Raw genomic sequence first — 16,501 nt, forward strand, 5'->3', positions numbered from 1 at the left:
CTGACATCAGAGTCTGCCAGTAAGATGACATCAGAGCTCTTCATGAAGGAGGGCAGGCTCTCCCTCACTTCTGGAGACACCGATCGATGGCACAGGCAGAAGCATCAGAAGCTTCTTCCCATGGATCCTTTGCAAATGGCCCACTCGGGCCCTCGGAAGAAGAGGCCCAGGCAGATGGGTGCCTCAATGGTCTCTCCTCCGCATGACATCAAGTTTCGGGATTTGGTTCTCTATATTTTGGAGAAGAAAATGGGAACCACCCGCAGAGCCTTCCTCATGGAGCTGGCGCGAAGCAAAGGATTCAGGGTTGAAAATGAGCTCAGGTAGGACATCACTGGTTTCATTTTGTGAATGGGCAGGGTTTTTGTGAATAGCTTCTTTGGAACCCAAAGAACCTGTGTCTTCTTCCACATATAGAAGAAGTGCTACTTCTCCTGGGAAAATAGGTTTGAAATCAAAGAACACATTCAAGCCAACTAATTAAAGGAAATAAGATGTATAACGGATACAATTATATTGAAACTAGTGGGCACCAAAAGATAAGGTGGTTTCTTATTTTTCTGTTCTTTTGTTTTTGCCTTTCACCATTATGAGATGAGGTATCCAGGGATGATAACAGAAATATAATTGGAAAATTTAATGCAGAAACCACTCAGTTTTGTTCCTGACCAAACTGAACAAAACGCTATTGAGTTCAATCAAAAAATTAAGCTACTCAGGGCACCTGGGTGGCTCAGTAGGTTGAGCGTCTGACTCTTGGTTTCGGCTCAGGTTGTGATCTCACGGTTCGTAGGTTCAAGCTCCACATGGGGCTCCGCACTGACAGTGAAGAACCTGATTAGGATTCTCTTCTCTCTCTCTCTCTCTCTCCCTCTCTCTCTCTCTCTCTCTCTCTCTCCCTCTCTCTCTCTCTGCCCCTCCTCTGCTTGTGCTCTCTCTCTTAAAATAAACAAACTTAAAAATTTTTTTAGCTACTCTGAGGCAGAAATAATGGTTTGGTTCTTTGACAATTAAGCTAAATATCTGGCTGTGGTGAGGTGACCAGTGTCTGTGATGGGCTAGGATGAGTGACTGCAGCTGGCTCTCCATAGGCACCCAAATGTGACCTTGATCATGCTTTTCTGAAGAGCAGTCCCAGCGGGGTTCACGGAGCTAGGGGTTCTGGTTAAAGGTTCAAGGACAGCTCTGTCCAGGGCTACTAGACATGGGGCCAAGTGATGAGGTCAGAGCTCAGACAAAAGGGCAACTCTTTGGGTCATCTACACTTGTTTGCTCACAATCCCATTCATTGCAGCAATTAGCCTTGTGGTTCATCTAACCAGTCTCCACTGGATGGAAGAGAAGACAAAACAAAATCCAGAAACAAATGGTATTAAAACCTTGAAACAAGTAGCTCCAAACAGAACGGCCACGGGGCTTGCAGTGGGTAAAGAATGACCAGCACAGTTGGCTGGCCTTGTTTGTCCAAGGAATAGATTGACCACAACTTTCCTGGGAAAAACTGTAAGAATTCTAAGTGAAAATAAATGTTTTACTTTAAAAATAGTCTTTGATATTTAAAAATAAAACTGACAAGCATTTCCTGCTGAAGAAATGCCAGTTTCATATTGCTAGAGAAACACAAGACAAAAGTCAGTAATAAGATACGGTAATTTCCAAAATACTCATAATTCATATGAAGAGTCAATGTCACAGAAACATTTTAGTTTATTTTATTTTTTACTAAAATGCCCTATTCAGAAATTCCTGTGTCTCCCATGATCTCTCTCCCATCTGATTTCTCTTTACATGAACTCCTTTCCCCCCTCTCTGCCTCTTTTTTTTCTTTTTAGCCCCCTATCTCGTTTGGGATGTTAAGCTCCAAATCTCAACATTCCTTCCATGAAATTGTAGATTTCATCTAACTGTTAAGTCTACCCAATCTTATGGACTTACATAAAATGTTGGAATTGGGAGAAGAAAAGATGACATAGTTAAAGAGGGCAAACCCCGGAAATTAAAAAAAAAAAAAAGGAAATTGGAAAGCAGAAATGAAAAGCCTTTGCAAATATGGAACTGCTTTTTGTGGTAAAGAAATTTGACAAGGGCCAGGCAGGAAGGCGACAGCCAGATGGTCAAGGTACCACTTACATAGAAAGCTCTCTCGGTGGAAACGGCCATACTTCCAGCAAGGGCTGACTAGTCATGGACACAGCTACGAATACAGACATGGTGGCTCGGGCAGGTAGTTGGGAAGACACAGGAGGCAGGTTCCTTCTTTTGGCAACAGAGCCAGAGAGGCAGTTCTGTGCCCCCAGATGCTTGCTGCCAAGGACCAAGCCCGGCTGCTCAGGCAACAGAGGAAACTGTGCAGGGTGAGCTAACTGCTGCCAGGCATGTGATGGCGAAGCTACCAGGCTGACAGCCCAGAAGACACGTTAAATGCAAACGTGTTCTATGGACAAAAATAAACCACAGGAAGTAGAAGTCCTAGCTCTCAAACGGAATTTCTGTACAGAGATACATAGACTGTAATTGGGAGAGACGGTAGAAATTATGGCCGGGGAACATCTCTAGATAAGAAATCTAGAGAGCTCCAGTTCTGGCTCTGACCCTTTCCAGCCACGTGGTGGGGAGCAAGACCCCCTCTCTCCTCTCTGCCCTTGGTTTCCTGAAAAATAGTCTGTTCTATCTGAGGTAAGCACCAAAAGTGATGATGGATGTCAATGTGCTTTGGTGAAACAAAACAGTTATACAGATGTGAAGTGTGATTGTTTTCTTGTTAATTGGCTGGATCCATTGACAGTAAAACCCTAAGGAGAGGAATTGAACTAGGTCAAATGATATAAACAAAGAGAACAAAGACAGGAAGGAAAACCATCAAAATGTTGTGATTATTTTGTGAGGAAGGGTATAGTAGGAAGGAATTATGGTTGCTTTTATTTTCTGTGTTTTCCAAATTTTTTATGGTAAGCGTATATTTTAAAAATAAAGTTAGTTTCTATATGAAAGGATACTTCTCATTAGTGAAGCCTATCCTTTCTCTTTCTAGTACATAAGATTCAAAGAAAGAGAAGATATGTGTGTGTATTATATATATAATATACACACACACACACACACACACACATATATATATATAATATATATATATTCTGAAAATAGGGAGCAATCTCCATAGTTTCTAGCACATTCTTTGGCTGCCAGGAGGATTACATTCGAGGAAACATCTGATTCCTACTTTACCTGAACACATAGCTTAGAAATGGTGTGCCTCAATCCATTGGACTATCTGGAGGTATTTCATTCCCGAGCATACGTGCAGTGTATCCTTATATTTGGAATGAGTTCCACTAATATTATATCTTATATTAATGTTATATTTCAGAAAACATGCTATTCAACAACCATACGAAGCTGGGTCTTAAAATAGAAATCAGGGGAGATGTCAAGTCATTTGACACATTTTGCACATTCATGAAAAAGATACTGAGTTTTATTCCATAGTCAATATCCTAAATTTTAGAGCAACTTCATAATCCTTACATTATTTAGGATGAGCCAGAGAAGGATGAGAATCCAGTGCTTGTCATGTTCTTATTTCACTCCCTGGTTCAAATACTTTGAGCCGTTTTAAAACTCTGTCTTCGACCCTCTTCCATGAACTCATTAGTTAAGCTTACTATGTCTTGACCTAAATCACTGATGTTGAAGAAGAAAGGGCTGTGGCTAAGGAGGGTCGCTTTCCGGGGTGACACCACCCAGTAGTTTAGCACTTGCTCAGTTCTGCTGTTGGAGCAGTAGAAACCCACCGGATGGCACTTTTGTCCTGCTTAAACATCTTAATTTGTCCACAAGGGTATCTTTGGGAAGTATTGTCCGTTGAAAGCAAGATATACCCCAACCTTGAATCCCTCCTCCCTACACCTCTCTGCATCCAAGACCGAAGACCCCTGGAAACCTTTCTAGAGGACAGAACTTCCTCCCCAGAACATGGGTGGGATCAATGGTGAAGGATTGGTCCCAGCTCTGCCACTTGGCTTTACATCTCATCCAATTACTCCTCCCTGGCTCCATAAGGGCAAGGACATCTTAGAGGCCATCCTGTAGCTCATTCTCAGAACTTTGACAGTTTTCTTATACACAGTAGTTTCAAGAAATATTTGCTCAGGGGCACCTGGGTGGCTCAGTGGGTTAAGCATCTGTCTTTGGCTCAGGTCACGATCTCACGGCTCGTGAGTTCGAGCCCGCATCAGGTTCTGCGCTGACAGCTCGGAGCCTGGAGCCCATTTTGGATTCTGTGTCTTCCTCTCCCTCTGCCCCTCCCCTGCTCATGCCCTGTCTCTCTCTCAAAGATAAATAACAAAAACATTAAAAAAGAATATTTACTCGAAGAATAATTTGACGAATATAAAACCAGACAAAGGAACTTGTGATTACCAAGATTAATTGTTGTAATTAAATTATTTTTCAATGAGGCACCAGTATTACTTTTGTAATCAGCAAAATAATAAAAACTTTATAAATTCAAGGACATGCATTGTAAGCTCCAGCCCTTCTCTGGTCCAGATTACCTCATGTTTCAAAATCTGTGGATTTTAAATTCATGTTCATAATTTCATTTAAGGTGGGACCAAAAAAAAAAACCCAAAAACAAAAAAAAAAAAACAAACAAACAAGGCAAGGCCCCTTCAGTCTTAAGTATATCAGGGCTGGAAATAGAAACCTATCTACTGGTGATAGTATGAGTGTGGAACAAAACCAAATAAAACAGCCTCGATTTTTCTGTTTCAGGGATTCTGAAACAGATCAGTTGCTAAGGGAAATTGGCAGGAGGGTTTTAAATGGTATTTAGCTCAGTTTAACTGTAAATTACTATTTAAAGTCATTATGTATAAGTCCTACATCAGATGGGAAGAATTGGGAATGACCTCTCTGGGGAAAGAAAACAATTTTAAAGACAAAGATAAAAGCAGGTGACATCCGTGAAGACTGTGGAAGTCAGAGTGGGGGTCAGTCTGTCTCCAGGCAAAGAAGGAGGGCCACCTCTTTCTTCATGAAGCATTTTTCTAATTATACTCAGAGGCGAGACCAACTAGGAAAAGAAAGACGGGAGCAGTGAGGAGGTAGATACCAGAAAAAAAAAATCAGAACCAAAATTTGTGAGTGAATGTCATAACTCAGGGCTTTCTGAACATCTGAGGGTCACATTCATGATTGTTATAATCATGTATGTTTTACCACATATGTTACTATATACTTAACGTGTTTCTTCTAATTGCCCCTAAGATGAATTGTTAAAAATTATTTAGCCTTGGTGCCCGGGTGGCTCAGTCGGTTAAGCGTCTGACTTCGGCTCAGGTCATGATCTCACAGTTTGTGGGTTCGAGCCTCGCGTGGGGCTCCGTGCTGACAGCTCAGAGCCTGGCGCCGGCTTCCAACTCTGTGTCTCCCTTGCTCTCTGCCCCTCCCCCACTCACGCTCTGCCTCTCTCAAAAAAAAAAAATAAACATTAAAAAAAATTTTTTAAGTAGTAATAATTTAGCCTTGTCCTAAGGAATAACATAAAAACCATGAAACTCATAAAAAACATGAGTCTGATATGCATAAATTTAAACATGTAGATATAAACACATATGTCTTTTCAGTGTTCAGTTGTGTACCCGCTAAAATTCTCTCACGTACCTTCAGAGCAACGAGTACCACGCTGGGAAACCCTGGTACCATGGAGCCCAGAGTCCAGTGTGCGGCAAAGAGAGATTTTCTCTCCAGCACCATCTCTCAAAATGCGGTTCTCGGGCTGTGAGGTCGTCTTAGAATGTGGTGGCCCCCAAGGAGAGGCAGGGACGATTTTCCCTTTGCTTGCATCTGAGAGGGCTTGTGACTGCTTCAACATAGTGTCACCGCGTGACTTTTGATGCTGGGTCATAAAGGGCCCTGGGGCTTCTGCCGCTCCCTGGATCTGCTAAACAACCTCATGTAAGGAGTTTGAGTCCCTGCCGAGAGGGGCCACGCGACGGTGCTCAGGCTGATAGATGCGGCCCAGCCCACCTCCCCGCCATCCTCACCAACGTGCCGGATGCACCGAGCCACAAGGAGCATCACGCCTCCACCGGCACCATACCCAAAGCTGCCTGAATTCTGAATCCTTGACCCCGAATTGTGAGTTATAGTCAAATCGTTGCTTTTCTTAAAGCCTCAAACTTTGGCATAGTTGGTTATGCACCAATGACTAACCGGAGCTAACTAGGCCAGAATTACCAAGGGAGCACATTCCCGGGCTCTGGGTAAGATTTACTGAATCTGAATCTCTGCTCATAAGGCCCAGGCATCTGAATTTTAACCCCGCTTCTTGGATGTCTCTGGTGGGCACGAGTTCAGTTCCTTTAGAGCTATGGATAATTAATTCATGAATTCATTCCGCCAATGGTCTATCTATTGACTGTTCCCTGTGGCAAGCTGAGGGACAAATCCTAGTTCAGAACTGTTATAATTGGTTCAAGCCCTCCCAAACCTAGTCCAAGGCATTAGTGATTGGCCCTGGCTAAGGAACTAGGTGTACTTAAAGAACTGAATTCATGGACATTTCAGGAACAGCCATCTCAGCAGAACCTTGGAGTCTTTGGAAGGGGCTGGGGGTCACTGCCCGAGGCTTCCATCACTTTTATTTGTTTATTTTAAATTTATTTATTTTGACGGAGAGAGCACGGGCAGGGGAGGGGCAGAGAGGGAGAGAGAGGATCCCAAGCAGCCTCTGCATTGCCAGCTCAGAGTCTGACGTGGGGCTAGAACTCACGAACCACAAGATCATGACCTGAGCCGAAACCAAGAGTTAGTCGCTTAACCGACTGAACCACCCAGGTGCCCCCTCCTGTCACCTTTTAGTATATGAAGAAAGCCCAGGACTCTGGGGCCCAGGCAGGTACCACCTCAGCCCCAGTGCCAGGTTTTGGACTTGAAAATTACATTCATGTGTATTTTTTCCCCCTTCAGTAGAATGTGATGATAGAGGGTTCATGACAGAAAATGGGAAAATATAGAAAAAAAAAAACTTGAACAGCACCTCACTCAGGGGTCTAACCACAGTCTAGTGGAACGTTAAGAGATTGCTTGAGTCATGCACAGCTGGGTTTGAATCCTGGTTTCACAGAACCTCCACAAGCCTTGGTTTTCTCATCTGAAGTTATATATCGCCCACCTCGTAAGACTCTTGTGAGGATTAAGTAAGAATATACACGTGTGTGTGTGTGTGTGTGTGTGTGTGTGTGTTTATTTTTTCTAACGGTCTGGAGTATTTCTCTCCAGTCTTTTCTTGGGGGTATGCCTGTACATTATATTCTTTGTGGATCCTTATCCAGCACTCCTCCCTCCGCGTCCCCGGCATGCTGGCTGTCTCTGGTAGAGGCAGGGCCGTGTCCAGAGACATCCCCAGTGAAGAGACTGTGGTGGTGCATCCCCACCATCCCCAGTGGTGGTGCAGCAGGGATGGTCAGGGTGGATGGTGAGGGGCCCGAACTTGGAAGGTGAGCCCCGGGGCTCCACCTCAGCATATCCGCCTCTCTGCGAGGTTTAGGAAAACTCAGAGCTCAGAGAGCCTGCCAGCCTCCCCGTGGCTTCTCCATGTTGTTGTGTAGCTATGGCAACTGTTCTTTCAGATTTTCTGGGACAGTTCGTGTCTTGCGGTCTCACTGCGGTCCATATGCCGTTGGACGAAAGGCACCAAACACAAATTCTGTGCAGCAGCAGGGACAGTGTGGTCAATAGGAACTGGCCTACAGAAAGTGTTATTGCCTCTCTGTTTCTTTCCTTTGGAGGGAATCAGGGTTTTTTATTATGATGTCACCCTTCCAGATGTTATTCCTTCTGTGAAAAGGAGCAGCACTCTCTACAGCCATGGAAAAAGCACGAAGTCACAGAGGGGTCGTTCAGTTTAGTCCTGCACACGGGCTTTGGATTAAAATAGAACAAAACAAGGGTCTATCTAATCCTGCTCCACCAGTCATCAGCTGGGTGAATTTTTCATGTCCCCAAGGTCTCTTCTCATCTTAGATGGGGGTGAAATTACCTACCTCACAGCATTGTTGACAATTAAATGAGGGAATGCATGAAATGTACCTGCCACGGTATCTGGCCAGTAATATTCCAATATTATTAATATTTCCAATATAGGCATACTCAGAGCAGAGAGAAAATTGCTCTACCAGCAAATAGACAAAGAGCTGCCACAGCACAGCACTGAGAAATTGTCAGCAGAATACATGGGAGGCAGTGGCTCTCCCAGGAGCGCTGATGCCACAGGCTCAGAACTGACAGTGAACAAACACAGTCAGAGACAGTGAATGGTCTGCGAAGGGCGCGTGACAAGCCCAACACAGGAAGCACATTGTAGTCCAGAGCCAGGTGGCCACAAGGAGTCTATCGGCCAAACTCAGGCAACACAAGAAGACGGGGAATGTAGACTGGGCTAGAACAGACAGTATTCTCTAGACAGTGTTCCTTAAGTGATTTATGGTGAAGGACCAGTTTTCAAAAAATTCACCGCAGATCAATGCTTTTATCAACAAACAAAAAACAAACGAACAAAAAACGAACAATAAGCTACTGTGATGGTGTCGAACTACCATTAAAGTTTCTAAATGCTGACTTTCGATTTCTGTGCTTACCTTGTGGGAACCAGAGACAAGCAGTCCCGAACTCTGAGTAGCTCTGTGTGAGTGGCTGAAGAGGTCCTATTTGATTGTGTGCGTGTGTGTGCTCTATTGTTGTTGTTGTTGTTGTTTTGTTTGCCAATTGCTTAATGAGCAGGGGTCGGAAGTTTAAATCAGTCTTTTTCCATAGAATGTTTGGCCTGTCATTTGCAAATATGCTTATATTAACTCTGTAAGAAATGCATGTGGTTCTCATCCAATAGTGTGAGCTCACACATTACCACATGGCCCCAAGGAAAGCAATAGTGGGGGTGGGGATGATAGGAGAGTGGATGGTGAGCGGTTTGAATTTGGAAGTTGAGCCCCAGGGCTCCTCCTCAGCATACCCTTCTCCCCTTGAAGTTTAGACAGAGCCTTAATAATAATAATAATAAATATTATACTACAATTAATAATAATATAATAATGAAGTTTCCCTCCAAAGGGCAGAAATCTAGATGGAATAACACTTCCTTTGTAGCTCTATTAATCCTTTTGTTGTCTTCTTAAAGTCTTCACATAAACGATCTTTCAAGAAGCTTGTTATAAAGAATTTTTGGAATGCTGTGGACCTAGAATAGGGATGCAGAGAGCTGCCTTCTCCCAACTCTTGTCAGATGTGGTTTCACCACAATGTACTTCTGCTTGGCCCGCTGCACATCCTGCCATCCGGATGGTCTCAGCTCTGGCCTCCAGCCCCCAACCCTCTCCCCACGTGAGACTTAGATCCCAGCTGTCAACCGGACATTTTCACTTGGACCTCTTGCCATCCTTCAAATGCAGCATGCCTGAAATAAATTTCATTTCCACTGTCCCCCAAAGAGGCGCAACTTCTGAAATCCCTATTTCTACCCAAAGCGCTCTTACTTTCCTGTATAAATACGGGAGAGTAATAGTTGACTCTGTTCTCCACTTCAGCTCTTGCACGTGAACTAAAGCCAGAGGTCCCTCTTATGTCTCTTTTGCCTTCCTTCCTGGTGCTACAGGAGCCAAACTGGGTGAGAATTATCCAGCTCCCAACCCTCCCACCCATCACTCTCCCCTCCAAACCATTGTGTGGACCAGATTAGTTTTTTTTTTTTAAAGGGGGATAATTTATTATTTTTAAAATTTTTTTCCAATATATGAAGTTTATTGTCAAATTGGTTTCCATACAACACCCAGTGCTCATCCCAACAGATGCCCTCCTCAATACCCATCACCCACCCTCCCCTCCCTCCCACCCCCCATCCAGATTATTTTTTTATTTATTTATTTATTATTATTTTTTTTTACTTTCTATAATAATCTGTATTTTTTTTCAATATATGAAGTTTATTGTCAAATTGGTTTCCAAGATTAGTTTTTTTAAAATAAAATAGTGATGCTATCACTGTGTCCTGCTCACAAAAGCTTTCACTGGTTCCACAACCCCAGAAAATAAGATCCGACCTCCCAAACGAGGCTTCTAAGACCTTCTGTAACCTGGTTGCTCCAACCGACTCAGCCACATCGACAACTACTTCCCAACATAAACTCTTCACTCTGATCCAGGCCATTCCCCTACTTTTCTTCTGGCCTCTGAACCTTTTCTTCCAGGAGGGCTCTAGGTTCTGCCATCTAGGTTCCTATCCCTCCCCATCCATCAGTGGACACAAACCCCTCCTTCCACAAAGCCAGCCAGCCTCCTCCAGCTCACGCTGGCTCACACCAGCTCTTTTCCTTCTCTGCACACCACTTGCAGATCTTGTCCATGCTTTATGCCTTGTCATAGCATATCGTTAACCATCTGTCTCACATAAGATACTAATGTCCACAAACTTCCCTTTCCTTCTTTGGAAACTCCAACTTCTTACCACTGTCACCACTGCCACCACAAGGAACCTGGGCTGTGAATACAACAGTCAACAAAAAAATACCCAGTGCATCTAAGAGTCAATCAAAAAAGGAGAAGGAGCAAGAGGAAGTCAAGGAAGAGAAGTAGGAAAGAGAAAAAGAATTCTATTTTTCTCTTGGATGCCCAAATATGCATCTTGCTATCTCCCAGATTCATAGATTATTTGAACTGAAAGAGCCTGAAAACACATTGGTTCCAAGGATATGATGCTGACCATGAAGACTTATTAAAAACTAGAAATAACCTACTTGACCCAAAAAAAGACAATCAGAAAGGATGAAGGCCATTTACTAGCTGTGTGGCCTTCAGAATGTCACTTAAACTCTGTTCTTCAGTTTCCTCGTTTTTGAAGTATGAATAACATAACACGTGCCTGAGGAACTTTGTGAATATCAAATGAGATGATGGGCGTAAGGTACTTGGATGGTGCCGAAGCATGGTTAAGTGCTCGGTGATTATTAGGCGAAAGCTTCCTGCCTACCCTCCGTCACAAGATTGTGCTTTGAAAAAACATGTAATACTTCCCCAAAGCTGGTCACCATCTATTAATGGGCTGTGAGATCAATTTAATGAGATGTTAGAAGCATATCTACATGTATCTATATTTTTATTTTAGGTCATAATATAAAACGTATTTCTAACTGTGGGTCATAGACAGTTTGAACGACACTGGACTGAAGTCCTCTACAAATAAATACGAAATGGCATACCAAAGCCTCATGTGGAATGTTTGGTGCTACTTTAAGAAAAATTTCATCTTCTGTCATCTCTGGACTTTGGTTTTCCATTGACACCACAATTCTGTTAATGTTTTCTTAATTTTTCTTGTGTCTGATATGTAACATAGACCACTGTGGCTACACTAATTAATGTAGAATTCCCTTCCCTGGAGGCCTAAATCGTCTGTGCCTATGGTCAGGTCTAGTATGCATCTTTCTTCGTCAGATGGGATGTTCTGAACACCTCAAGGTAAGAGGAGCCCTTCTCCTTTTGAAATCCCCCTCAGCTGATAGCTTTTTCTTGCATTCTGCAGTGATTCCGTCACGCACATTGTAGCAGAAAACAACTCTGGCTCAGACGTCCTAGAATGGCTGCAGGTACAGAATGTAAAAGCCAGCTCACAGCTAGAGCTCCTGGACATCTCCTGGCTGATAGAATCCATGGGAGCAGGAAAACCAGTAGAGGTGGCAGGAAAACACCAGCTTGTAAGTGTTACGGTTGATCCTCTTTGCCCTTTTCTTGACGATTAGGAACATGGGCTATAGAATCAACAGACCTGAGCTTAATCCCCAGGCGGTCTGCCTTCTCCCTGTGTGACCTTGGGAAAGTCACTCGGGTTTTCTGAGCTTCAGTTTCCTCCTCTACGATATAAGACAGCAAAAGAAACTACCTCACAAGATGGTTAGGGAATTAGAGTAACATACGCGTAAAGCACTTACCACAGAGCCTGATCTATGACAGGCAGCTGATAAATGGTAGCTGCTTTTATGAACAACACTATGCACAAATATTTCAAAATGTGGAAGCCTTGATGTTCTGGTAACCAGAGAAGTAGAGGCTTCCTATTTTTTTTTCTGACTGTCATCATTCATAAAGAAAAACTGATGAAAATTAATCTCTTAATTCCAAGTCCTTCACCATTAATGCTAGAACCCGTGGGAAGAAGGTTCAGACCATGAGTACATGAGTTTGTGGAAAAGGAAAATGGTACTTAATTGATGGTTCTTTGCACATTTGTTTTTCTCATTGCAAAAATAACACATGTTGGGGCGCCTGGGTTGGCTCGGTCGGTTAAGCCTCCAACTCTTGATTTCGGCTCAGGTCATGATCTCACAGTTTGTGGGATGGAGCCCCGTGTCGGGCTGTGCACTGACAGTATAGCACTTTCTTGGGATTCTCTCTCTCCCTCTCTCTGCCCCTCCCCAGCTCAAAACAAACAAATAAACTTTAAAAAATACAATACATGTAAACCGTAGCAAATGCAAATATTAGAGATGCATGTAACATAAAATCTGACTCTCCTATAATTTTATCCTCTCCAGGGACAATTGCCATCAAACTGCCTCCAATTTTCCTCCTTCATAATATCTATGATTATGACTATTGATTGCTATTAAAAATGGATGCTTCCGCATTTGTTTAGGTGAGAAGAGATTATTCAGCTAGCCCAAACCCAGAGCTCCAGAAGACTCCGCCACTGGTTGTAAAAAAGATCCCTCTGTATGCATGTCAGAGAAGAACCACTTTAAACAACTTTAACCACATATTCACGGTAAGGGGCTCTACAACAACCCCTAGAGCAAATGAAGGGCTTGCAGCATCTTTCCATGGATCTGCAAATTCTTTTTTTTTTTAAATTTTTTTTTAACGTTTATTCATTTTAGAGACAGAGAGAGACAGAGCATGAATGGGGGAAGGTCAGAGAGAGAGGGAGAGACACAGCATCTGAAACAGGCTCCAGGCTCTGAGCTGTCAGCACAGAGCCCGACGCGGGGCTCGAACTCCCGGACCATGAGATCATGACCTGAGCTGAAGTCGGCCGCTTAACCGACTGAGCCACCCAGGCGCCCCCATGGATCTGCAAATTCAATTGTGTAATTTTCTGAATATCTAGGAAAATTACCCCCCACATTCACTCACTCCCCCCCACCCCTGGCCTGATCTCTGGTTCTTATTTCAGTCCAGAATGGATCTACTTCTGTTGTAGACATGGACAATTACAATCAGAAATACATTTATATTGTTTAGAGATGGTAAATTACTATTTGATGAGAATTGTCATTTTGGGGCACAACACTTGTCAAAGGCAAATATTCGGAAAAACCAAATACTGTAATTAGTCCAAAACATAGTAAGAGCAAGTTACAAAGAAACAGCACTAATGCATAAACAGCCTTTGCTGGGTAACCAGGCAACTGAGAGACAGCAGGCCTGGATTCTTACCTCTCTGATCTTAACTAGCTCGGGCAAGTCAGTTCCTCTCTCTGAGCCTCGGTTTCCTCACCCATTCAACTAGAAATTAGCCAGATTGTCTCCAAAGCCCCACCCAGGCCTGAAGTTTGGCAGTTGCATTTCAAATGACCCTCACAGGTCCACAGCTGCTCGTTCTCCAGCCTGGAGAGAGTAGTCAGGTTGTTAAAACATGTGGTAGTCTATCAACTACAAAACTTCTCATTTCGAGACATCCAGCCCCACATCTGCCAGGAAGAACAGGAAACTGCAGTACTGGGCACGGAAGCATGATGCCACACAGCTGTAGCTACTTCCTCCTCTGCTAGAAATGCAAATGCGCCCTACCTGAAACAACCCGCCTTGGGTCCGAGTCCTGTGATCATGCCCCTCTGTTGCCATGTTAAGTGCTGACTGTGTTTTACATACAAGCCGAGAGATGAAGGTGCCCAGTGATCCAGGCAGAACCCTGGACACACGCTGGTGGGGAAGCCTGCAAGGAAAGAGGGCAGGGTCATGCTGAGCAATGACCAGTGGGGGTGCAGTGAGCACGCGATCAGGTTTTGGTTGAATCGCTCCTGAGTATCTAATGGCAGCAAACTCAAAGTCTCCTTACGAAGCACTCTGTGACCCGTCTTTTCAGTGCAGCTCCTCTCATAGCAAGGGAGGGGTGCAAAGACATGGGAGACCCCATCCCACCCTTCGAGGGGACTGTCAGGAGGTATTTCAACACCCATGAGGAGCAACAGGTGTTTGCAAGTGACTACTAGCTCAGGGGCTCGGAACAGGCCGTGTTTGGCTCACCTGCTTTTGTTCTTCAGGACGCCTTCGAGGTGCTGGCTGAAAACTATGAGTTTAAAGAAAATGAAATCTCCTCTGCGACATTTATGAGAGCAGCTTCTGTGCTTAAATCTCTGCCATTCACAATCATCAGTATGAAGGACACAGAAGGAATTCCCTGCCTGGAGGACAAAGTGAAGTGTGTCATAGAGGTAAGGGTGAAATGTGATTTGTCCTGCTTCCTAATAGGAGGCAGGAGGGGGAAGGGAATGCAGTTAATATACAGATGTGAGATAGACAGACAGACAGATAGATAGATGTTATATAATGTCTATAGAAGGGGCAGGGAGACGGGAGAGAGAGAATCTCAAGCAGGCTCCGCACTACCAGTGCAGAGCCCGACGCGGGGCTCCGTCCCACAAACCGTGAGATCGTGATCTGAGCTGACATCAAGAGTCGGATGCTTAACAGACGGAGCCACGCCAAGTGCCCCTAATAATTTTTTCAACTGTCCGTGCAGGAAATTATTGAAGATGGAGAAAGTTCTGAAGTTAAAGCTGTGTTAAATGATGAACGATATCAGTCCTTCAAAGTAAGTAATTTTACAGGTGTTGGCTGAAAATGGTTTTTCAGTTAACCCCATTACTTAATGTAGGTGGTTTGTCAGCTTGGGCTGCCATAACAAAATGCCACAGACTGGGTGAGTTAAACAACAAATATTTATTTTCTTACAGTTCTGGAGACTGGAAGTTCGAGATCAGGGTGCCAGCACGGTCGGATTGTGGTTAGGGCTCTCTTCCTGGCACCTTTTCAATGTGCCTTCACATGACACAGAGAGAGAGAGAGCAACTCCCATGGTGCCTCTCCTTAGTAAGGCACAACCCCCATCATGAGAGCCCTACAGTCATGATTTCAACTAAACCTAATTCCCTCCAAAAGCCTCATCTCCAACACCATCACAGTGGGGGTTAGGGCTTCAACATATGAGTGGAAGGGGGCACGATGAGTCCATAATAGTGGTCTAGGAAGCAGATGCCAAAATAAATACGGGTGCACAAGCGTATTGCCATGCTGTGGTGAGATCTTCTAGGATCTTCTAGGATCTGTCACTCATGGGCACAAATAGCATGGGGACACTGGGAGCATGGGACAAAACAAACCTGCTCTTAAGGACCAAACCTGTGTTGGAAGCTCCCCACTGTGTCCTTCTCTACTTCGAAGCAGGGCTTGGTTCCCCCCAGTGTTCCCCACCTTGGAGTTCAGGGTGGCAGAGATTTCTGCCCGTCCCTTTGGTTCCGGAGTGATGCAAAGGCCTAAAAGCTGGTTGTGGGCAGGAGCCCAGGCTTGGAGTGCAGACAGCCTGGATTTGAGTTTGGGCTGTGCCGCTTACCAGCTGAGTGACGGCAGAGAATTCATACAACCTACATGAGCATCCCTCTTAAAACCGCAGAGCATGAGTGTGCGTAAGGGACCCCTGGCCAAGGGGAGTGCCTGGTAGGGAAAGCTGTGGTCACACGTGGACGGAACAGGCAAAGGGTGGTCAGATTACACGGAAGCCTATGCAGGTGCCAGCCACTGTAATACCATAGGTCAGGAAAGGACCCCCCTGAAACAAAAAGCTCTGTAAAAAATTACCATCACCCACCCACTTGTCATATGCAGGAGAAACTGGGTCAGAAGTATGCTTACACTGTTTTCCTAATCCCTTGACCTTGAAAAGTGTCACTTCATTGTCATGATGGTCATGTCAGAAACTAAAGGCATGCCTTTCCCTGTTTCAGCTCTTTACTTCTGTGTTTGGAGTGGGATTGAAGACATCTGAGAAATGGTTCAGGATGGGTTTCCGAACTCTGAGTAAAATAAAGTCAGACAAAACCCTGAAGTTCACACAAATGCAGAAAGCAGGTAAATTGTCTCTCCTACGGATCTCCTGATGTTGCCATGGGCTGGCCAGGTTGCGGTAGGGCTCTGAGTTAGCTGAACTTCAAGTCCAGTCTCAGTGAGCTGGGTACCTTGTTCGTCCTCTTTTTTGCACTATGGTTAAAAGCACAAGCTTTTGGAATCAGACAGACTTGGATCCAAATCCTGGCTCCAGCATTCTGTGGCTGCAAGATCTCGAGCAAGCTTGTTCAAGTCTTTGAGCCTAAGTTACTTCATCTATAAAAGGGAGGTAACACTGGTAGTTCATGAGGAATAAATCAAATAACGTAGGCACCTTGCGTGGCATAAG

The 16,501-nt window shown here is 44.3% G+C and overlaps 1 protein-coding gene across 4 annotated transcripts in view; it reads left to right on the forward strand.

Annotated features, from left to right (window-relative positions):
- Nucleotides 1-10: 10 nt before the first annotated feature.
- Nucleotides 11-16,501, forward strand: part of DNTT (DNA nucleotidylexotransferase) — a 30,741-nt gene continuing 14,250 nt past the window's right edge. For all 4 annotated transcript variants that reach the window (XM_045438383.1, XM_045438384.1, XM_045438380.1 and 1 more), the window contains exons 1-6: nt 11-323; nt 11,576-11,747; nt 12,686-12,814; nt 14,313-14,483; nt 14,792-14,863; nt 16,053-16,176. In XM_045438383.1, coding sequence (XP_045294339.1) covers nt 25-323; nt 11,576-11,747; nt 12,686-12,814; nt 14,313-14,483; nt 14,792-14,863; nt 16,053-16,176 — 967 coding nt within the window. In that variant the 5' untranslated portion in view covers nt 11-24. The remainder of the gene's footprint in view (nt 324-11,575; nt 11,748-12,685; nt 12,815-14,312; nt 14,484-14,791; nt 14,864-16,052; nt 16,177-16,501) is intronic.

Source organism: Leopardus geoffroyi, chromosome D2 (genome assembly GCF_018350155.1).
Source record: "Leopardus geoffroyi isolate Oge1 chromosome D2, O.geoffroyi_Oge1_pat1.0, whole genome shotgun sequence".
Lineage (NCBI taxonomy): Eukaryota > Metazoa > Chordata > Mammalia > Carnivora > Felidae > Leopardus > Leopardus geoffroyi.